The sequence below is a fragment of the Oculina patagonica genome, chromosome 7, assembly GCF_052425735.1.
Source record: "Oculina patagonica isolate OP01 chromosome 7, crgOcupat, whole genome shotgun sequence".
NCBI classification, from domain to species: Eukaryota; Metazoa; Cnidaria; class Anthozoa; order Scleractinia; family Oculinidae; genus Oculina; species Oculina patagonica.
In genome coordinates, this window is record NC_135764.1 from 19961433 (window position 1) to 19985710 (window position 24278).

General features: G+C 38.0%; 1 protein-coding gene across 1 annotated transcript in view; it reads left to right on the forward strand.

Moving 5' to 3' along the window:
* Positions 1-24278, forward strand: part of LOC144661088 (reversion-inducing cysteine-rich protein with Kazal motifs-like) — an 83812-nt gene that overhangs the window by 58240 nt on the left and 1294 nt on the right. The window contains exons 16-34 of the mRNA XM_078521796.1: positions 213-287; positions 1043-1070; positions 1554-1614; positions 1948-2095; positions 2220-2284; positions 2849-2985; positions 17947-17979; positions 18196-18306; positions 19101-19156; positions 19442-19571; positions 20075-20188; positions 20415-20556; positions 20966-21055; positions 21452-21513; positions 21614-21741; positions 22234-22366; positions 22718-22813; positions 23033-23154; positions 23489-23578. Of these exons, the coding sequence (XP_078377922.1) occupies positions 213-287; positions 1043-1070; positions 1554-1614; positions 1948-2095; positions 2220-2284; positions 2849-2985; positions 17947-17979; positions 18196-18306; positions 19101-19156; positions 19442-19571; positions 20075-20188; positions 20415-20556; positions 20966-21055; positions 21452-21513; positions 21614-21741; positions 22234-22366; positions 22718-22813; positions 23033-23154; positions 23489-23578 (1821 nt within the window). The remainder of the gene's footprint in view (positions 1-212; positions 288-1042; positions 1071-1553; positions 1615-1947; positions 2096-2219; positions 2285-2848; positions 2986-17946; positions 17980-18195; positions 18307-19100; positions 19157-19441; positions 19572-20074; positions 20189-20414; positions 20557-20965; positions 21056-21451; positions 21514-21613; positions 21742-22233; positions 22367-22717; positions 22814-23032; positions 23155-23488; positions 23579-24278) is intronic.

The following is a 24278-nucleotide window of genomic DNA, read 5'->3' on the forward strand; positions in this document are numbered from 1 at the left end:
AGTAGCAAGATTTTAATTACGTTCAATGGTTGAAATGCCAAATATTTCTTGAGCCAAAATAATAAACATGATTGATTTACAGATTGTAGTATCTGTTTAGGGAAATTAAGTTAGCTAAACCTTTTTATATGATTTGTACTTGAGGTCTTGTGTGTAAAAAAGGAAAAGTAGATTTCGGATGTTAGCTCACATGATACATTTTTTTTAAATAGATGTACACATCCAAGTGGGGTAAGACTCAAAACTGGCAGCATTTTGACAGACAGTGTTCATACAATCCAAAAGAGGTACAACTTTATTCTTGAGTTCACTACTTAATGTGGTGCATTTTTAATACACCAATAATAATTTTAACCCCTTAGCTGCGGGCCATTTTTTCACCCGCGTGCGGACAAAAAATGAGTATTTTGCAAATTTGTAAAATACGTTGATATATTAAACGTTTTAAACAGGTTTGAGCTACATAAATCAAATTTTAACCAAATGTACATTAAAAACTCTTGATAGAACAACAATAAAAACTCATCGTTCCTCAGAAGCATGTGAAAAGTTCAATGGCCTGAGCTTTTACACTCGTCCAAATAAACTTCATTCCTTCGTCGAATTCATCGCCAGAAATATCTTCCACGATCTCTCTGGAGCTTCGTTAACAATAATTCTGCTCATTGCTTGCCAGTTTCAAGCGAAAAAAGAACGAAACAACCACAAAATTCACTGAAGAATCACTTGTCGCAAATCCAAGATGGCGGATAGCATGTGTTTTGGGAAATGAGCAAGAAGGTTGTAGGCTTTCTGGTCATGTATCTGTCGCCAAATGTACAAGTCTTTACCAGGCCCCCATAAGTATTTTTATATGCGGTTAGATTGTTTTTGCGCTATGCGTTTATATGCATACAAGTACTTTAACTGAGGACGTACTGAGTACGTCCTCCTAGCATATGAGAAAACCGATACAGGACGTACTGAGTACGTCCTCCTAGCAGCGAAGGGGTTAAGAGTAACATTTTCTCATCAGAATTTTGTTATGCTTGTGTTTCTTTAGATCAGTATGATGAACTGCCTTGCTGATGGTAAGATAACATTGGTTAAAATGTTATTATAAGTATTAAATGTAACAAAAATAAACTGATTTATAGGGGGAGGGGTGGGGTACCCTGTATTTGTATTTTCAATTTCTATTTCATTAATTCCATAATGATATGAACTGAGATCAGTTACCTTATTGTTACTTACTATTTTCGCGGGACATAAATTTAGCGATTTTCAAAAAAATCGCCAAATTAAAGACCCTCGAAAATCTATTTTAAATGTTTTGTATTGTTTTTTTTAATGTTAATTAGGTATTTTTGGCCAAATCGCGAAAATAAAGTCCCTCAAAATATGCCTTTTCCCGTCTTTGCGAAATTAAGTTCTCACGAAAATATGTAACAATAAAGTATATGTAACGCTCTTTATCCATAGTCAGAGTGCCACAAGCTACATTTTGCTTGATTGTAAAATGATCAAGTGATTTGAAATAATCTTATGAGTGAATTGTTTTGTTGCATTTGCAGTGACTGAACCATGTCAGTTAGGCTGCTCAGGTCTCAGCTTCTGTACAAACTTCAACAACAGGTGGGTGTGGCGCCTACTGTAAGTGCATATGTATTAATTGATGGCTGCATTTTTCACTGAGCACTATAAATTATCTCAGAAGACTTCTTAAAGGGCTTAAAAAATGAATTCCTGAGCGTGCCCTTTGGACGAGCTCTCAAATGTCCCTTGCTCAGGGGCAGCTGGATACTTCTCTTCATTTTCTCTTTAGTATGATTCAGTCAGCAGAGGACTTAGTCAGTATAATTAAGTCAGCCTTACTGGCACAAAGAGTGATGATGACCTTTCAAATGAACTAAATACAATGTACAGTAAACATTAATTTTGTGTTTTGCATACCATTATGTTTGACAGACACACAGAATTGTTCCGCAGCTGTAACAGTAAGTCAGACTTTGAGGCTAAGAATCACATGCAGGAGTGGAAAAAAGGTTTCATTCAAATGCCGAACATTGTGATCCCAATTCAGGACATCAAGAAGTGCCTTCCTGATACGTGGAAGGTGTGTCCCTTAATCTTGTTTTCCACTTTGTGCTTTTCAGGGCCTCTTCATGCGAGTCTAGTTAGTGGGCTGTCTTGGCCAGCTCAATTCTTGTCTAAGGCTAATGATTGTTTTCATTTCTCAGGCCATTGCTTGTGTACTTCAGATTAAGCCATGCAGCGTCAAATCTCATCGGAGCACCATCTGTAGGTGGGTAATTAAGATCGACTGTGTATTTACCTCTGATCTGTTGTTGATATTTGTTTCATTGCTGTTATTGTGTCAAGGCACCTGTATGAAGTTTGTGATCATATAACTCTAATAAAAGTATGTCTCTTGTAAATAGCCCGTTGTAAATATGTATTTCTCTGTAGTAGTGTTGCGTGTAATAAAGTTTTCATTAATAAAAATAACTCTAATAAACAAGTGATGGTAAACTTAGGTTGCCAAACCAGCTGCATTCAATAGTTGAGCCTTAATCGACTTGAAACTTTGTATGTGTACCTTGTCGCATACAAATAGCCCTTTCCTTCATAACATCACAGACTACCAGAAAAAGGGTAAAAGTAGTTGTTGTAGTGAAATTATTGATGTGCATAAGACTAAAGTACAGCAAAGTTCAAAAACAAAGAAGCCACTATGTTGTTGTCTATTTTTTACCCCCCTTTCCTCACCCTTTTTCCCTTTTAGTCCTTAGCACTCCTAGTTGCAGTTGGCTGTGGGTTTGTGAATATAACTGTCAACTTAACGTTGTCATTCTTCTCACTGTTTTAGGCCTGACTGTGTTCAAATTCTACAAAAGTGTCGCAATTCAAGTGCTCATTTGGCATCGTTATCGGCAGAACAAGTTTGCGATGAACTCTCTCCTCCTGAGAAGCAAGCTCCTTGTATTTCCCTCCAGGAATATCTCGGTATGTACTTAATATGACACTTACTTGTGCACTGTAAGGTTTGCTGTTGTCATATAAACTTTCTCTCTAATATATAGATTTAGGCAAGCCTAAAAGCGGAGCTCCCCGGTTATATGCCCTTTACATTTTTTTTAGAATGATTTTTTATTCGTGTTATTTTCTTTATATATATTATGTATTGTTTTTCACCATGAACAACAGCACCAAATAAAAGTAAAAATAGTTAATCAATCAAAAGGGGATGATCATCTAGCAGTTTGTGCATAACCTCCCAAAGATATATAAACTCTCAAAGAGAAACTAGAACAAAGAAAGCGTTGCTCTAGAAAATATCCATTCACTCACCATAACTGGTATGTTATAGCTGTACATAGCATACAACTGGAAAGTTTTGCATGTAGCTTGTCCCACCCCCCCCCCCCTCAAACGGGGGCCCCATTGGAACAGTGACAGTATTATTTCCCGATACTATAAATAACAACAAATAACTAATCTGTGAGACACACCCACAAAACAAAACAGCTGTGTTTAATGTTTTATTATTTAATGACTGAGTTCGGTTTTGGTGAAGTAAAAATTTGCCTATGAACAACATATATTTTATCAGTTATTATTGTATTGCAACATGTGAGATTAATTTAGAGATTGATGAACTGTGTATCTCATTATCATGATTACTGTTCTTTACAGTGTGGGCACTGGGAATTAAATGTTTGGGTAGGTAAAGCCTGCTGTTGAGCCAAGTGGCTCATCAGGCTGGAGCGTAACCAGGTTTCTGCAGCATTATTAAGCGGCTAGGAGTATTTCTACTCCCCCTGGATGGGATGCTAGTCCATCGCAGGGTTAACCTCCCCCCCCCCTCCCCCAGCAGTAAATAAGCCGGTACCCATTTATACACCTGGGTGAAGAGAAGAACTATGAGAGTAAAGTGTCTTGCCTAAGAATGCAACGTAGTGCCCGGGCCAGGTCTCGAACCCTGACCGCTCGATCCGGAGTCCAGCACAATAACCATTAGGTCACCAAACCTCCCACAAATGTTTGGGTAGCCGGATGATTTTTATATTGTGTTGTCAGAGATCCCTTAAGAAATACGTACATGGATGAGCCTTATCTGGCTCTATTTCATTAACTTAAAAATTACACCTGACCACATAAATTGTATTTCACACAGAGTACATAAGTATTAGTTGTACATGCAATGAAGAAATAATATATTCTGATTGTTCATTTATCTCTCTCTCTCTGTGTCTGCAACTCTCTGTGGAAATTCTGCTACTCGTGTTAACCCTGAAAAAGGGAAAATAACAGATACCATTTTGTTGATGATCATTGACATCAAATGAATATTTATAATTTTAATTGAATTTATTCAGAACATTATACAGATACATAAAAAAGAGAGTTATTTTTCCAATTTTTGCATGGGCCAGGGAATGTGTTGGGGGATACATGTATGTTTAGAACCAAAAAGTCCTTTCAGAGTGAGTGTGTCAGCAAAACCTTTTTTTACCTACTGAAGACACTAATAGTGCTATCAAAAAGACCCGGCACATGGCGAGGCTTTGATGAATGTTTTGGGGTGTGAAACACCGGCTTAATTCAAGAGTTCCCTACAAAATGATGTGTCTTTTGAGACTCTTATAATTATTTATCTCTGACAGGTGCTGTTGAAAGTACTGTGATTAAGTCCAGGAAAGCTTACATATTCTCCCTAAAACTTTTATCAGGGATGTAGCTAAGAAAACACTTAGCCGGTTCATCAACAAGCCCAGCTGGCTTTTCTGGCCTAAACAGCTCTAAAATTTTACTAAGTCTTTGTGTTCACGTAAAATTTCAGCTGAGTTTAAGTTCTATTTCTACATTTGCCTGGTACCACAACAAGACAATTTATGTTAAGTTAGGGCTTGAGCTTATTAGCTATTAAGGTTTAATTAAGGTATTGACAAAAGGAATTCAAACACAACAGGTCAATTTGCACTTCTCCCACAAAATCATTACAAGTATTCCGGTATTTTGTCGGGTCAGGTAGCAGATCTTGTTGGTTCTTTGCCCTCATACCCCTCCTCCACGGTGGGGGAGGGGTGCATTGTATGAACAACGAAAACATTTTACTTGAACAATAAAAACATTTTATGTACATGCGCTGTTACATATAAATTGTGTATATTAAATTCCTCAATTGAACGAGGATTTTAGGGAAAAATACAATGTAAACTTACCAAGGGGTTAAAACGCATACCATTTTTCACACCCAAAAGTTTTACACTTGAAAAACAAGTTTCATGCACTAATGTGTCATGGAGCTTCTTTAATATCTAGCTAAAGAAAGGTATAAGCTGACACTTATGTAATGATTGCCTGCATCACCAATTTCACTAACTGCACCTCTTGACTGTTTTCTCTGCACTGAAAACAAAATTTATAAATATCAAAAACCTGTAAAATTCTTAACTTGCATCCTGGCAAAAAGTATGGAAATCCTAACAGCAAGTTTTAGAAAGACAACAGATTTACCAAAATAAATGATAACTTCAAACTGCATCTTACACCCTCCATAAATACTTCTCACTGAAATTGACCTCAAAAAACTTGTTGTACATGTAAATAAATAATACATGTATGTATTATTTACTTTTAATTATATAATCCTCGAGTCATCGCAGACAGGCCCATTTTGAACTTATTTTTTTCACGATCAAAAACTAATCCTACTTCTCTTGTAGAAAAAAAATTGGCAAAAATATTTGATTAAGTCACTGCTTTAAGTTGGAAAACTTTGAAAGGCTTAAAGAATTGTACGAGTCATGTGCAACCTTCCAGAAAGCAATGTTCATAGCCACAGGGCTAAAAAAGTACCCTCTGATTATCTGGGGCAAGTAGATTTTTCTGTCAAGCAATTAATTTTTCGTGCCTGTTTGCGTAATTTAGGTTAAAAGGCCCAGGCAAGTCGTCTACATGTAAATTATACAGTCACAAGTTTACTAAGAAACATAATCATGCACAGTCCTAGGCAAGCAAAATTTGAGAGCTGCTTGTTAACCACAGGGCAATCTGGAATTTATATTTTTCCAAGCCCTTATCCTACATTATAACTTCAGGATCAGCTTGGTTGTTATAACTTAAGAAAATTTCATGATCTTTCGCATAACATTTTAGAATCTGTGCTATATTCTTTTATGTACCATATTTATTTGATTAAACGCCACGGCGTTTATTTAATTTTTCGTGCTTAAGTTAACTTTTCGTTGATTCTTTGTATTTTGTTGGTCTTAATTTACTTCGGAATTTTTCCGTGCGACTTTTGCGTATTTGCCAGTTCTCGGCCACCCTGCTCGCTATCACAGCTTAGCGCTTGGTTTTTAATATAATTTCATCTACTGCAGCCAGAATAAAAGAAAGAAATGTTTTAAAAATAAAGTTCAATTAAATCTCTAAGTTTTGAGCTAACTCTTGTCTTGTTTATTATTTCTACAACACCTAACTCTTTCAAGACCCTTCCGGATCCACTGCAAAGTAAACCATCTAAATGCATTGGTCACACAACACAATTCTGCGGTTTTGCAAGAACCTGTAAAAAGCCTCATAAAAATAATTTGCGATCGATATAACATAAATAAGTTTACAGAGTGATTTTTATGACTGTGAAAATTAATTGAGCCTTTTTATACGGAAATTACGCATAAGCTTTTTGGTGGCCGAGAACTGGGCCGCGTGGCCGAGAACTGGGCCCACAAAAGGAGATTTTATTTTTATTATTGTTCGGGATAATTAATTATTAACCGGTCGATAGCTTTACACCAAAAAGCTGAATAATGTAGAAAGCTCTGGGAGAAATTTCAAGTTTCTTTGGTTATTCTGAGAAAAGAAATACTAGTTTACGTCTATAGTGGCCGAGAACTGGGCCCCATACTGTATTGCATCTGACTCGACCACATTCTTACAAATTTTCATGTAAATTTTGTTCTCTACTTGTTCTGTACTCTTTCCAACGTTTAAAAGTGGTGTGTTCTTCCTACTTCGGTGATTTAACTACAGAATAAACAAATTAACGCGGATAGGAAAAACCAGAAGTAAGGTATGCTTTGAATACAACTCGTGTTTAAGACAAAACGAATTTCAGTTCATTAAGTCTATGTCCTTGTTTGACATACCGGTACACGACTGAGAGCTAGAACCCAGCTTCGTTTAAAAATGATGTACAGTGTATTAGGTTGAATGCTGGTTAATCTAAATACCAAAGACTTTTCTAATCTGTTAAAAAATGAACATCAATAGCTCACCTTGTTTTCGTAAAGGAATGTTGTCTTTGACCGTCTTTGCTTCAAACTCACCAAGAAGCTTGGAAGATTTTCCATTTCGATCGGCCACAATCTTTACTCCTCTACTAACTATGGTTGTCATCGTGGGTGAAACGAGGAATATATCCAGAAATAATGTATCTGTAATAAACTGTCTTTAAAACTGAGTTCTTCGTGTGCTTTTCAATCGAGGAGTCTTCATGCTTAGTAGTGAACTCATGCGTACGCTTGGTAAATCGGCATGCTGTCACACAGCGGACTTCCTCAAGTTAGTCTCCCCTTCATGTAATTCTAACATTGTCAACAAGAGCTAAGAATGATTTTTTTTCCTTGCGTTTAAAACTTCCTACTATATAAAGCTTAGCTGAGTAGAAATCGTTTTGAAAAAACTTTTTTGCTAAGGCCTTGATAGTAATGATTTTTCCCGCCAAAAGACGCGGGTTGCCACCGGAGCCTAGCTCGTTCCCAGGCCTAATCCGTGCGTACGGACGTACGTACGCGACAACCAAAATTTCTCGGTTCGATAGGATACCATTTGCCCTGTCTGTTCCCTTGTACCCGCATGTTACCAATGGAGCTACGCTACGCGCCTTCGGCGCGTGGAGCTCCGCTAATATATAGATTTAGGCAAGCCTAAAAGCGGAGCTCCCCGGTTATATGCCCTTTACATTTTTTTTAGAATGATTTTTTATTCGTGTTATTTTCTTTATATATATTATGTATTGTTTTTCACCATGAACAACAGCACCAAATAAAAGTAAAAATAGTTAATCAATCAAAAGGGGATGATCATCTAGCAGTTTGTGCATAACCTCCCAAAGATATATAAACTCTCAAAGAGAAACTAGAACAAAGAAAGCATTGCTCTAGAAAATATCCATACACCCACCATAACTGGTATGTTATAGCTGTACATAGCATACAACTGGAAAGTTTTGCATGTAGCTTGTCCCACCCCCCCCCCCCTCAAACGGGGGCCCCATTGGAACAGTGACAGTATTATTTCCCGATACTATAAATAACAACAAATAACTAATCTGTGAGACACACCCACAAAACAAAACAGCTGTGTTTAATGTTTTATTATTTAATGACTGAGTTCGGTTTTGGTGAAGTAAAAATTTGCCTATGAACAACATATATTTTATCAGTTATTATTGTATTGCAACATGTGAGATTAATTTAGAGATTGATGAACTGTGTATCTCATTATCATGATTACTGTTCTTTACAGTGTGGGCACTGGGAATTAAATGTTTGGGTAGGTAAAGCCTGCTGTTGAGCCAAGTGGCTCATCAGGCTGGAGCGTAACCAGGTTTCTGCAGCATTATTAAGCGGCTAGGAGTATTTCTACTCCCCCTGGATGGGATGCTAGTCCATCGCAGGGTTAACCTCCCCCCCCCTCCCCCAGCAGTAAATAAGCCGGTACCCATTTATACACCTGGGTGAAGAGAAGAACTATGAGAGTAAAGTGTCTTGCCTAAGAATGCAACGTAGTGCCCGGGCCAGGTCTCGAACCCGGACCGCTCGATCCGGAGTCCAGCACAATAACCATTAGGTCACCAAACCTCCCACAAATGTTTGGGTAGCCGGATGATTTTTATATTGTGTTGTCAGAGATCCCTTAAGAAATACGTACATGGATGAGCCTTATCTGGCTCTATTTCATTAACTTAAAAATTACACCTGACCACATAAATTGTATTTCACACAGAGTACATAAGTATTAGTTGTACATGCAATGAAGAAATAATATATTCTGATTGTTCATTTATCTCTCTCTCTCTGTGTCTGCAACTCTCTGTGGAAATTCTGCTACTCGTGTTAACCCTGAAAAAGGGAAAATAACAGATACCATTTTGTTGATGATCATTGACATCAAATGAATATTTATAATTTTAATTGAATTTATTCAGAACATTATACAGATACATAAAAAAGAGAGTTATTTTTCCAATTTTTGCATGGGCCAGGGAATGTGTTGGGGGATACATGTATGTTTAGAACCAAAAAGTCCTTTCAGAGTGAGTGTGTCAGCAAAACCTTTTTTTACCTACTGAAGACACTAATAGTGCTATCAAAAAGACCCGGCACATGGCGAGGCTTTGATGAATGTTTTGGGGTGTGAAACACCGGCTTAATTCAAGAGTTCCCTACAAAATGATGTGTCTTTTGAGACTCTTATAATTATTTATCTCTGACAGGTGCTGTTGAAAGTACTGTGATTAAGTCCAGGAAAGCTTACATATTCTCCCTAAAACTTTTATCAGGGATGTAGCTAAGAAAACACTTAGCCGGTTCATCAACAAGCCCAGCTGGCTTTTCTGGCCTAAACAGCTCTAAAATTTTACTAAGTCTTTGTGTTCACGTAAAATTTCAGCTGAGTTTAAGTTCTATTTCTACATTTGCCTGGTACCACAACAAGACAATTTATGTTAAGTTAGGGCTTGAGCTTATTAGCTATTAAGGTTTAATTAAGGTATTAACAAAAGGAATTCAAACACAACAGGTCAATTTGCACTTCTCCCACAAAATCATTACAAGTATTCCGGTATTTTGTCGGGTCAGGTAGCAGATCTTGTTGGTTCTTTGCCCTCATACCCCTCCTCCACGGTGGGGGAGGGGTGCATTGTATGAACAACGAAAACATTTTACTTGAACAATAAAAACATTTTATGTACATGCGCTGTTACATATAAATTGTGTATATTAAATTCCTCAATTGAACGAGGATTTTAGGGAAAAATACAATGTAAACTTACCAAGGGGTTAAAACGCATACCATTTTTCACACCCAAAAGTTTTACACTTGAAAAACAAGTTTCATGCACTAATGTGTCATGGAGCTTCTTTAATATCTAGCTAAAGAAAGGTATAAGCTGACACTTATGTAATGATTACCTGCATCACCAATTTCACTAACTGCACCTCTTGACTGTTTTCTCTGCACTGAAAACAAAATTTATAAATATCAAAAACCTGTAAAATTCTTAACTTGCATCCTGGCAAAAAGTATGGAAATCCTAACAGCAAGTTTTAGAAAGACAACAGATTTACCAAAATAAATGATAACTTCAAACTGCATCTTACACCCTCCATAAATACTTCTCACTGAAATTGACCTCAAAAAACTTGTTGTACATGTAAATAAATAATACATGTATGTATTATTTACTTTTAATTATATAATCCTCGAGTCATCGCAGACAGGCCCATTTTGAACTTATTTTTTTCACGATCAAAAACTAATCCTACTTCTCTTGTAGAAAAAAAATTGGCAAAAATATTTGATTTAGTCACTGCTTTAAGTGGGAAAACTTTGAAAGGCTTAAAGAATTGTACGAGTCATGTGCAACCTTCCAGAAAGCAATGCTCATAGCCACAGGGCTAAAAAAGTACCCTCTGATTATCTGGGGCAAGTAGATTTTTCTGTCAAGCAATTAATTTTTCGTGCCTGTTTGCGTAATTTAGGTTAAAAGGGCCAGGCAAGTCGTCTACATGTAAATTATACAGTCACAAGTTTACTAAGAAACATAATCATGCACAGTCCTAGGCAAGCAAAATTTGAGAGCTGCTTGTTAACCACAGGGCAATCTGGAATTTATATTTTTCCAAGCCCTTATCCTACATTATAACTTCAGGATCAGCTTGGTTGTTATAACTTAAGAAAATTTCATGATCTTTCGCATAACATTTTAGAATCTGTGCTATATTCTTTTATGTACCATATTTATTCGATTAAACGCCACGGCGTTTATTTAATTTTTCGTGCTTAAGTTAACTTTTCGTTGATTCTTTGTATTTTGTTGGTCTTAATTTACTTCGGAATTTTTCCGTGCGACTTTTGCGTATTTGCCAGTTCTCGGCCACCCTGCTCGCTATCACAGCTTAGCGCTTGGTTTTTAATATAATTTCATCTACTGCAGCCAGAATAAAAGAAAGAAATGTTTTAAAAATAAAGTTCAATTAAATCTCTAAGTTTTGAGCTAACTCTTGTCTTGTTTATTATTTCTACAACACCTAACTCTTTCAAGACCCTTCCGGATCCACTGCAAAGTAAACCATCTAAATGCATTGGTCACACAACACAATTCTGCGGTTTTGCAAGAACCTGCAAAAAGCCTCATAAAAATAATTTGCGATCGATATAACATAAATAAGTTTACAGAGTGATTTTTATGACTGTGAAAATTAATTGAGCCTTTTTATACGGAAATTACGCATAAGCTTTTTGGTGGCCGAGAACTGGGCCGCGTGGCCGAGAACTGGGCCCACAAAAGGAGATTTTATTTTTATTACTGTTCGGGATAATTAATTATTAACCGGTCGATAGCTTTACACCAAAAAGCTGAATAATGTAGAAAGCTCTGGGAGAAATTTCAAGTTTCTTTGGTTATTCTGAGAAAAGAAATACTAGTTTACGTCTATAGTGGCCGAGAACTGGGCCCCATACTGTATTGCATCTGACTCGACCACATTCTTACAAATTTTCATGTAAATTTTGTTCTCTACTTGTTCTGTACTCTTTCCAACGTTTAAAAGTGGTGTGTTCTTCCTACTTCGGGGATTTAACTACAGAATAAACAAATTAACGCGGATAGGAAAAACCAGAAGTAAGGTATGCTTTGAATACAACTCGTGTTTAAGACAAAACGAATTTCAGTTCATTAAGTCTATGTCCTTGTTTGACATACCGGTACACGACTGAGAGCTAGAACCCAGCTTCGTTTAAAAATGATGTACAGTGTATTAGGTTGAATGCTGGTTAATCTAAATACCAAAGACTTTTCTAATCTGTTAAAAAATGAACATCAATAGCTCACCTTGTTTTCGTAAAGGAATGTTGTCTTTGACCGTCTTTGCTTCAAACTCACCAAGAAGCTTGGAAGATTTTCCATTTCGATCGGCCACAATCTTTACTCCTCTACTAACTATGGTTGTCATCGTGGGTGAAACGAGGAATATATCCAGAAATAATGTATCTGTAATAAACTGTCTTTAAAACTGAGTTCTTCGTGTGCTTTTCAATCGAGGAGTCTTCATGCTTAGTAGTGAACTCATGCGTACGCTTGGTAAATCGGCATGCTGTCACACAGCGGACTTCCTCAAGTTAGTCTCCCCTTCATGTAATTCTAACATTGTCAACAAGAGCTAAGAATGATTTTTTTTCCTTGCGTTTAAAACTTCCTACTATATAAAGCTTAGCTGAGTAGAAATCGTTTTGAAAAAACTTTTTTGCTAAGGCCTTGATAGTAATGATTTTTCCCGCCAAAAGACGCGGGTTGCCACCGGAGCCTAGCTCGTTCCCAGGCCTAATCCGTGCGTACGGACGTACGTACGCGACAACCAAAATTTCTCGGTTCGATAGGATACCATTTGCCCTGTCTGTTCCCTTGTACCCGCATGTTACCAATGGAGCTACGCTACGCGCCTTCGGCGCGTGGAGCTCCGCTAATATATAGATTTAGGCAAGCCTAAAAGCGGAGCTCCCCGGTTATATGCCCTTTACATTTTTTTTAGAATGATTTTTTATTCGTGTTATTTTCTTTATATATATTATGTATTGTTTTTCACCATGAACAACAGCACCAAATAAAAGTAAAAATAGTTAATCAATCAAAAGGGGATGATCATCTAGCAGTTTGTGCATAACCTCCCAAAGATATATAAACTCTCAAAGAGAAACTAGAACAAAGAAAGCATTGCTCTAGAAAATATCCATACACCCACCATAACTGGTATGTTATAGCTGTACATAGCATACAACTGGAAAGTTTTGCATGTAGCTTGTCCCACCCCCCCCCCCCCCCTCAAACGGGGCCCCATTGGAACAGTGACAGTATTATTTCCCGATACTATAAATAACAACAAATAACTAATCTGTGAGACACACCCACAAAACAAAACAGCTGTGTTTAATGTTTTATTATTTAATGACTGAGTTCGGTTTTGGTGAAGTAAAAATTTGCCTATGAACAACATATATTTTATCAGTTATTATTGTATTGCAACATGTGAGATTAATTTAGAGATTGATGAACTGTGTATCTCATTATCATGATTACTGTTCTTTACAGTGTGGGCACTGGGAATTAAATGTTTGGGTAGGTAAAGCCTGCTGTTGAGCCAAGTGGCTCATCAGGCTGGAGCGTAACCAGGTTTCTGCAGCATTATTAAGCGGCTAGGAGTATTTCTACTCCCCCTGGATGGGATGCTAGTCCATCGCAGGGTTAACCTCCCCCCCCCTCCCCCAGCAGTAAATAAGCCGGTACCCATTTATACACCTGGGTGAAGAGAAGAACTATGAGAGTAAAGTGTCTTGCCTAAGAATGCAACGTAGTGCCCGGGCCAGGTCTCGAACCCGGACCGCTCGATCCGGAGTCCAGCACAATAACCATTAGGTCACCAAACCTCCCACAAATGTTTGGGTAGCCGGATGATTTTTATATTGTGTTGTCAGAGATCCCTTAAGAAATACGTACATGGATGAGCCTTATCTGGCTCTATTTCATTAACTTAAAAATTACACCTGACCACATAAATTGTATTTCACACAGAGTACATAAGTATTAGTTGTACATGCAATGAAGAAATAATATATTCTGATTGTTCATTTATCTCTCTCTCTCTGTGTCTGCAACTCTCTGTGGAAATTCTGCTACTCGTGTTAACCCTGAAAAAGGGAAAATAACAGATACCATTTTGTTGATGATCATTGACATCAAATGAATATTTATAATTTTAATTGAATTTATTCAGAACATTATACAGATACATAAAAAAGAGAGTTATTTTTCCAATTTTTGCATGGGCCAGGGAATGTGTTGGGGGATACATGTATGTTTAGAACCAAAAAGTCCTTTCAGAGTGAGTGTGTCAGCAAAACCTTTTTTTACCTACTGAAGACACTAATAGTGCTATCAAAAAGACCCGGCACATGGCGAGGCTTTGATGAATGTTTTGGGGTGTGAAACACCGGCTTAATTCAAGAGTTCCCTACAAAATGATGTGTCTTTTGAGACTCTTATAATTATTTATCTCTGACAGGTGCTGTTGAAAGTACTGTGATTAAGTCCAGGAAAGCTTACATATTCTCCCTAAAACTTTTATCAGGGATGTAGCTAAGAAAACACTTAGCCGGTTCATCAACAAGCCCAGCTGGCTTTTCTGGCCTAAACAGCTCTAAAATTTTACTAAGTCTTTGTGTTCACGTAAAATTTCAGCTGAGTTTAAGTTCTATTTCTACATTTGCCTGGTACCACAACAAGACAATTTATGTTAAGTTAGGGCTTGAGCTTATTAGCTATTAAGGTTTAATTAAGGTATTAACAAAAGGAATTCAAACACAACAGGTCAATTTGCACTTCTCCCACAAAATCATTACAAGTATTCCGGTATTTTGTCGGGTCAGGTAGCAGATCTTGTTGGTTCTTTGCCCTCATACCCCTCCTCCACGGTGGGGGAGGGGTGCATTGTATGAACAACGAAAACATTTTACTTGAACAATAAAAACATTTTATGTACATGCGCTGTTACATATAAATTGTGTATATTAAATTCCTCAATTGAACGAGGATTTTAGGGAAAAATACAATGTAAACTTACCAAGGGGTTAAAACGCATACCATTTTTCACACCCAAAAGTTTTACACTTGAAAAACAAGTTTCATGCACTAATGTGTCATGGAGCTTCTTTAATATCTAGCTAAAGAAAGGTATAAGCTGACACTTATGTAATGATTACCTGCATCACCAATTTCACTAACTGCACCTCTTGACTGTTTTCTCTGCACTGAAAACAAAATTTATAAATATCAAAAACCTGTAAAATTCTTAACTTGCATCCTGGCAAAAAGTATGGAAATCCTAACAGCAAGTTTTAGAAAGACAACAGATTTACCAAAATAAATGATAACTTCAAACTGCATCTTACACCCTCCATAAATACTTCTCACTGAAATTGACCTCAAAAAACTTGTTGTACATGTAAATAAATAATACATGTATGTATTATTTACTTTTAATTATATAATCCTCGAGTCATCGCAGACAGGCCCATTTTGAACTTATTTTTTTCACGATCAAAAACTAATCCTACTTCTCTTGTAGAAAAAAAATTGGCAAAAATATTTGATTTAGTCACTGCTTTAAGTTGGAAAACTTTGAAAGGCTTAAAGAATTGTACGAGTCATGTGCAACCTTCCAGAAAGCAATGCTCATAGCCACAGGGCTAAAAAAGTACCCTCTGATTATCTGGGGCAAGTAGATTTTTCTGTCAAGCAATTAATTTTTCGTGCCTGTTTGCGTAATTTAGGTTGAAAGGGCCAGGCAAGTCGTCTACATGTAAATTATACAGTCACAAGTTTACTAAGAAACATAATCATGCACAGTCCTAGGCAAGCAAAATTTGAGAGCTGCTTGTTAACCACAGGGCAATCTGGAATTTATATTTTTCCAAGCCCTTATCCTACATTATAACTTCAGGATCAGCTTGGTTGTTATAACTTAAGAAAATTTCATGATCTTTCGCATAACATTTTAGAATCTGTGCTATATTCTTTTATGTACCATATTTATTCGATTAAACGCCACGGCGTTTATTTAATTTTTCGTGCTTAAGTTAACTTTTCGTTGATTCTTTGTATTTTGTTGGTCTTAATTTACTTCGGAATTTTTCCGTGCGACTTTTGCGTATTTGCCAGTTCTCGGCCACCCTGCTCGCTATCACAGCTTAGCGCTTGGTTTTTAATATAATTTCATCTACTGCAGCCAGAATAAAAGAAAGAAATGTTTTAAAAATAAAGTTCAATTAAATCTCTAAGTTTTGAGCTAACTCTTGTCTTGTTTATTATTTCTACAACACCTAACTCTTTCAAGACCCTTCCGGATCCACTGCAAAGTAAACCATCTAAATGCATTGGTCACACAACACAATTCTGCGGTTTTGCAAGAACCTGCAAAAAGCCTCATAAAAATAATTTGCGATCGATATAACATAAATAAGTTTACAGAGTGATTTTTATGACTGTGAAAATTAATTGAGCCTTTTTATACGGAAATTACGCATAAGCTTTTTGGTGGCCGAGAACTGGGCCGCGTGGCCGAGAACTGGGCCCACAAAAGGAGATTTTATTTTTATTACTGTTCGGGATAATTAATTATTAACCGGTCGATAGCTTTACACCAAAAAGCTGAATAATGTAGAAAGCTCTGGGAGAAATTTCAAGTTTCTTTGGTTATTCTGAGAAAAGAAATACTAGTTTACGTCTATAGTGGCCGAGAACTGGGCCCCATACTGTATTGCATCTGACTCGACCACATTCTTACAAATTTTCATGTAAATTTTGTTCTCTACTTGTTCTGTACTCTTTCCAACGTTTAAAAGTGGTGTGTTCTTCCTACTTCGGTGATTTAACTACAGAATAAACAAATTAACGCGGATAGGAAAAACCAGAAGTAAGGTATGCTTTGAATACAACTCGTGTTTAAGACAAAACGAATTTCAGTTCATTAAGTCTATGTCCTTGTTTGACATACCGGTACACGACTGAGAGCTAGAACCCAGCTTCGTTTAAAAATGATGTACAGTGTATTAGGTTGAATGCTGGTTAATCTAAATACCAAAGACTTTTCTAATCTGTTAAAAAATGAACATCAATAGCTCACCTTGTTTTCGTAAAGGAATGTTGTCTTTGACCGTCTTTGCTTCAAACTCACCAAGAAGCTTGGAAGATTTTCCATTTCGATCGGCCACAATCTTTACTCCTCTACTAACTATGGTTGTCATCGCGGGTGAAACGAGGAATATATCCAGAAATAATGTATCTGTAATAAACTGTCTTTAAAACTGAGTTCTTCGTGTGCTTTTCAATCGAGGAGTCTTCATGCTTAGTAGTGAACTCATGCGTACGCTTGGTAAATCGGCATGCTGTCACACAGCGGACTTCCTCAAGTTAGTCTCCCCTTCATGTAATTCTAACATTGTCAACAAGAGCTAAGAATGATTTTTTTTCCTCGCGTTTAAAACTTCCTACTATATAAAGCTTAGCTGAGTAGAAATCGTTTTGAAAAAACTTTTTTGCTAAGGCCTTGATAGTAATGATTTTTCCCGCCAAAAGACGCGGGTTGCCACCGGAGCCTAGCTCGTTCCCAGGCCTAATCCGTGCGTACGGACGTACGTACGCGACAACCAAAATTTCTCGGTTCGATAGGATACCATTTGCCCTGTCTGTTCCCTTGTACCCGCATGTTACCAATGGAGCTACGCTACGCGCCTTCGGCGCGTGGAGCTCCGCTATAAAGAGTGCTTAGTCAAGACAGGCCTTGTTTTTCATAATTGGGAAACTAGGCAGTAACTACTTCAAATTTGCAATGGAGAAAAGTTTGCTGGGAACTCCTAAGAAAAACCCGCATTTAATTGTTTCTTACAGTAGCATTACAACTATGCTGTTAAAAAGACGGAAAAAAAAATCATCAACTGAAAGGTGCTATCTAACATACCACCAAAATCTCAGAAATGACGTAAGAGAAAATTGTGCAGTTTATGTTTGTAGCAGTCAGTAGGAGAAATATACAATTTTCTGCGCAGCTACAAACCATTAGTTAGTGAGGTCTTACTTGTTAGAAATGTGTGATAAAATGCCTGTTACTCTTTGTTTTCCAGTACCCAGCAAGTATACTGATGTGACTGATGAAGGTATGTTTGTTAATTTATCTTTGAGTTGCTACTGATTTCATTCAAACTGCATCACAGCTGTTCCCAAACTTTTGAAAACAGAAATTGTTGAACTCAATAGTTAGGACAAACATAGATGCATGTGTCTTGACCTGGAACAAAGCGTTCAGGCTAATTTAGTTTGTAGCTTGCCATTCACTGGATTGCAGTACTAATATCAATGTTGTTTTGTTCCAGTGACTCACCCATGCAATCCAAACCCATGCAAAGAGAATCAAGTGTGCGATATCAACAGAAGTTGCTATGGAGCCCTACTTGACAGGTGTCAATCATACACTTGTGTGCCAGGTAACTGCCTTTTTGGTATTACGTTATCGTGTAGATCATTTGGCTTTAGTTGCTAGCTGTAATAAGCTACATCTCTGGTTGGCAAAGTACTAATGTACATGCAGGTTTCCATAGCAACCCTACTCGCCTTGGATGAGATGCTTTGTTCATCAAATATTTGCAATTGTTATGTAAAAGTGTAGCAGGGGCTTTTTCGGGGATTTAGCTTTATTGCTGAGCGGGAAGTGCCCTGCCACCTTCCGGGATCTTTTATATCAAGTGGACCAAAACATCATCAAGGAACATGGTGTTTAATGGCGATCTTGACTCACTCGCTTACATGCAGAACTCCAAGTAATTACAAAAAGGACAATTGTCATAAACGAGTTGTAGCCAATAGCGTTTCGACAACTCAGTTTGACTTACGTAAGCTATGCAAATAGAAAATTCTAAGGATATTGCTTTTCACGCCCCTAAAACCTAGAGCTCATTTCTTATTCGAAGGCTTTGTTTTAAGAGCAGGTGTAAAACACCTATACACTAGCTTTACGATAACAGAAAATTGTGTTGTTTCAAAATCTACCTTTTTACCGAAAAACGTTCCGTAACAAAAGCCACAAGGCCAACTTGCATCAGATTTCTGCCGTTTCTCAGATTATGCACCGTTCTCTTATGGATAATTTAGTTTTCAGTCATAACTTTTACTCGAGATGATCAAATGCTCTAATCTCATCACTTGTTGCCTGAATTTGTTTTGATAAGCTAAAAGAATTTAGACATGTAAATAACATATACCATTCTGATGACCAATCTAGGGTGTCCACTTGGCGATGCTTCAAGCTTTCTTGTGAGAGTGGGAGAGTATGCAAGGGTAAGTGCTGTTTTACAAATATAATTTTTTAAGTGTACTATTGAAATCTCCCAAAATTTTATAGCAAGGTGAACGACCCTTGAAAGCACGAGTTTGGCTTGCCAGGTTTCTTGATCTTGCAATCCCTTTCCATCCTTGCCATCGTTAGTCATCCTCACTTCCTAATTCGCTCATGTCATTTGCTGAGCACTGTTCTGCACAATCAAATTATTATTGTAGGGTTTTGTACGATCTAGGAATGTTTTGTAGCTTTTTGAAATCATGTGCCTTGCTTCTTCTTGTCAGGTGCCAGTTTCAACTGGAAGAGAAGGCTGCTTTAGGATATGCCACTGTGATAGTACGTCCAAACTTAGCAACTGTGTAAACCTGGAGTGTGTTCGACGATTGCCGTGCACTCTTAGAGATAAACCCATAAGTAAGTGCCTGTTTTCAAATGATCGTTGTAAAAACAATTTGGAGTTCAACCAGCCACGACGGCGACGCCGAGGACAACGTCGATTCAAAGTGAATTTATATTAATAAGCTAAAAGATTCTTGAGCGAATCTCGCCATTTTCAGGGTCAATTCGGTCTTGCTTTCAGTTTCGGTGTCAGAACTGAATATGTTAAGACAGTTTTCATTTACAAGCAGAAAAAAAACATTGCCGTTGTGGCTCACGTTCTCGCTTTAACGAAAAATTTGGCAGTTTCACATTGTTGTTTTGCAGAGGATGGCAAAGAAATTTACAAATATAAATTACGCATGTGTGGAGCTCTTATGAACATGCGACCTCTGTCAAAAGCCGGAAAGACACTTATCAGAAACAAACTCAGCAAACCCAAAACTACAAATTCTTGATGGCTTAAAAGTAGCATTTTTCCACATTGTCTCCCGCAATTGTCAATTCCTCATTTAATTATGTGTGGTTCTTTTCTGCAGATGATGGCGAAATGTTTATGGATGGCTGTAATATGTGCACGTGTTTTTCGGGGGAGCTAACATGCACAAAGAAACATTGTGCAGAGCCAGTGTTTTCACCAGAATACAATGCAAGTAAGTGCAGTCAGCTCTTACAAAACCATGCTTTCACCACAGACTAAATTTGCTACCAATGTTAGGACATCTAAGAAAGTGCTATGTTCACAAATGTTTTTTTTCTTAATTGCTTCTGAATGGGCTATTGCATTTAATATCTCCCCCCTTTGTTTTTTTTTTTTTTCAATTTTTTCAATCCTTGTTTAGTTTACTAGCTAAAGCGTATTTTTGTTATCTATGTTAGGCCGACCCAAGCGTAATCAGACACCAGACAATGAATCTGTGGATACCGACATGATCACTGCTTTGCCCTGCGCCTGTAAAAATGTTTATCATCCCGTGTGTGGCAGCGACGCCAAGACCTACCCTAATCCTTGTGTGGCTCGGTAAGGAACTGTACTTAACACTCTTGTAAGAGAATAAGAGGCAGTGACTATGTCACAGAATAACAAACCAATCAGATCTTGAAGGAAAAAGATGCAAGCAGTGGCAAGCGCGGGAAAAGACGTCACGGGTTAAAAGCGCGGGAAAAAATGCCACGGCCTGAAAGACCGTGAAAAGACGTAATGGTGTGCGCGTGGAAAATACTACGTGAGCCAATCAGTTTTTGTTTGGTTTCTAATTGGCTGAAAATACAACAGTCTTGGCGACATAGACAAGGATCTTTCCAGTTGAAGTTTGTGTTTAGGTCCATGTATCTTACTTGGAGTCGTAAAAAATTATAATTAGTACGAAAAATTTAAAAATGGAGTGGTTTCAGGTAAAACAATCGTTTTCTGTTATTTTCGCCAACAGGTGTATTGGACTGACCATGTCTGAGCTGAAGAAGGGCAATTGTGCTTCCATTGATCCGTGCCAACCAAACCCTTGTGCGCCTGATGAAAAGTGAGTGGATTTTTTTACGGCAAACTTTTAGCTGGAAACCTGTTTTGTTCGTCGTTATTCCTTTTGAGATTACCACTGAAAAAATACGGGCTGTTGTATTATTTTTAAAGCGTTTTTCAGAAGGAGTTAGTTTGCACCAAAACTGGCCTAGAAGGGCGACTATCATTGCACATTCATCCTGAATGAGTTACAATGTATGTTGCGAATATATTAACATTTTTTTTTCTTCGATGAAGAAAACTAACTTAAAACTATTAAAAAATATATTTTTAGTTTGCTTTCACTTCTAGTTCAAAATTCTCAGTCTCGCAAACAATTAATTGATGCAACAACCAAGTCAAATCGATTTTATTTTACTCGGCTAAGGTTTTCATTGCTTAACTTTTTTCCTTTCAGGTGTATTGTTGAAAGAAAGACCTGTCTCTCCATTAATGATCCATGCAACCAATATTACTGTGGTAAGGAAACGACAACATTTCTTGAAATTACATTTTCGTTTTGGTTCTTGAAAGGGAATTATCTCTTCTTATATTAATACTTTTATTTGTCTGTATTCAGTCTCTGAAGGAAAATACTGCAGCGATCTTCAGTTGGACCCAGTCTGCGACTCGGACAACAATCAACACCCAAACCTCTGCTCGTTGCAGTTCAACCGCAAGAGCCTGGCGTACAAAGGTTTCTGCAAGGTAATTTCAGAAAACTGTAATCAACACGAAATCCCTCTTGTCAACACTTCTCAAACACTTCACAAACTAAAACTTTTAAAAAACTTCGTGCGGAATTTTTGCGAACATCGAAGAAGATTTAAGAAACGCAGGGGAACAACTCATAGACTTGTTTCTTCTTATTGGCGTGGAAAGAGATTGCAGCCGTTTAGTAAAAGAGTTCAAAGAAGCGTTTTCCACTCTGTTCACTTCGTAGAAACTAACAGGTTTTATGAATACAGTCAATTCTCTCTAAGACGGACACCGTTGGGACCGGCTCCAGCTGTCCGTCTTAGAGAGGTGTCCGTCTTATAGGAGACTAAAATGACTGAAAAACGGCGGGGACGGGACCCGAAAGCAGGTGTCCGTTAAGAGAGAGTTGACTATATGTCTCAAAAAGCGCGCGCAAAAATTTACGCTAAGCGTCTTGTCCCGTTTCAAGACAATAAGTATCATTTGATTTTCCTTTGCCAGGATGAATGTAAACCACCCTCCCCTCCCGTGTGCGGGGTGAATGGAGAGACGTACTCCAGCACATGCGCAGCTCACTCGGCGAGAGTCATTGTTGATTATCAAGGCCGGTGTAAGGCTGTTGGAGAGGGAAATGGTGAGTGACAGCTGTCAATCAGCTTATGTTGAGTTACTTGAAATCCTGAGAAAGTCACTGCCATTTGTTAACCTAGCACTCGTTGAGAACAAGGCTGATATATATTTTATTTCTTCCTACTGTGTTAAATACATTTTTAGCAGTCAGCTTTAAGAAATTAATCTGCATCAAGGGACGTTGGCTTGATATGCTTGCAAATTTTTATAAGTAGAACGAAAAAAAAAGAGAAAAAAAGCAGCACGAAATTTTTTTATGAAAATGAGGGGAGTGAATCTTGTGTTCGGATGTGAGTTTTCTTTTTCTTTTTCTTTTGAAATGGTCAGGACTCAGAGTTTTTATTTCTCTCCACAGAAGATGAACCAAGGTGTGAGAATGTCACGTGTCCCCCGCTGAAGCCGTCTCACTGTAAAGGAATTATTCCACCTGGCGCGTGCTGTCCACACTGCGGTAAGTTCAGCTGTACGTGACCGTAATATTCTGTGACAGAATGATCGTGTTCTTTTTTCATTGGGTCGTCACACAACGCTTCTGTTTTGCGTGATGAGTCGAATCCCTTCCCAGCTGTGAACGAAACCTCGAATTCGCTGTAGCCAGTTTTGTTTGCCGTGATCTCGTTCTTTTACCTTTAGTAAACAGTAATAAAATTGTGATTTGTTTGTATTTCAGCCGCGGAAGTTCGAATGTTGTACATTCTAAAACAGCTGAAGAAAAACAGAGAAGGTTTCAGCAGGCACGAGTCCGTCACGCTAGAGGAAGTGTTCCTGGTTCTGCGCCGGCACATCTCTACTGTAAGTACTTCACAACTGATTTACAGTTGTTATCGTTCAGGTATTTCAAAAGCTGTCACGGTAACCATACGCCAACTGGATGTATATTGCTGCTTGATAACGTTCTTTCTGATACCGCGGGCCTGTGAATACCCTGGAAGCTAGCGGTTTATTTATACGTGCGTGGAATAAAACAGCTCCCACGCGTGGAGAAGGATCGCTTAAGCGCGTGATTATTTTTATCGGAACTAAAAACCTTGCACTCTCCACCCAGGATAGCTCTTGACTGATAAAAATAAGAGGGAATAACTTATAATAGGACAGTTTAGTTGATGGACATCTTTTATTTTCTCAGACGGAGTGTGATTTGTTTGGATACCACAGCCTCGAGCGTGACATAGTTGTGTTGGTGATGGCTGTCACAGCAAAGCCCACAAAACTTCAGGTATGATTGATTGACAGTGTTCTTTGTGCTTCAGTTTTATCCAACCGCCTCCTCAGTGGCATGATTAAAAAAAAAAAAGGTCAGCTTCGAGCCAAAGTGGCGCATACTGCCGGAGCTTATCCCGGTTTCCTTAGCATTAAGCAGCTAGGAGTATTTCTACTCCCCCCTGGATGGGATGCTAGTCCATCGCAGGGAACCCCCCAGCATTATTTCGCCGGTACCCATTAATACACCTGGGTGGAGAGAAGCACTATGAGAGTAAAGTGTCTTGCCCAAGAACACAACACAGTGACCCCGGCCAGGGCTCGAACCCGGAACGCTCGCTCCGGAGTCCGGCGCGCTAACCATTAGGCCACCGCGCCTCCCACTAGTGGCATGATTGGCAGCTTTCAATTATTTCAACTTGATCCAATCAGCGTCTACCAGTGCTTTCAAGCTTCTTTTATTCTCAAGATAGAAAGCGCCTTTGGAGTTTATTCAACCAGTGGCTTAATATTTATTTCTTCTTCAGCTTGGTAGATAAAAGAGATGTATTTTTTTTGTTTTCGTTAAATGGCAATTGAAAATTATCGATTGGCTAGACAGTGTGAACTACCGTTCAAAGTGATCTTATTCAGTGTAATTTATGTGATCTGTAGCAAGTGATTCGCCGTGTTTCAGGGTATCTAAAGGTTAGGTAACCTTTTTTTGGTCTCCATAG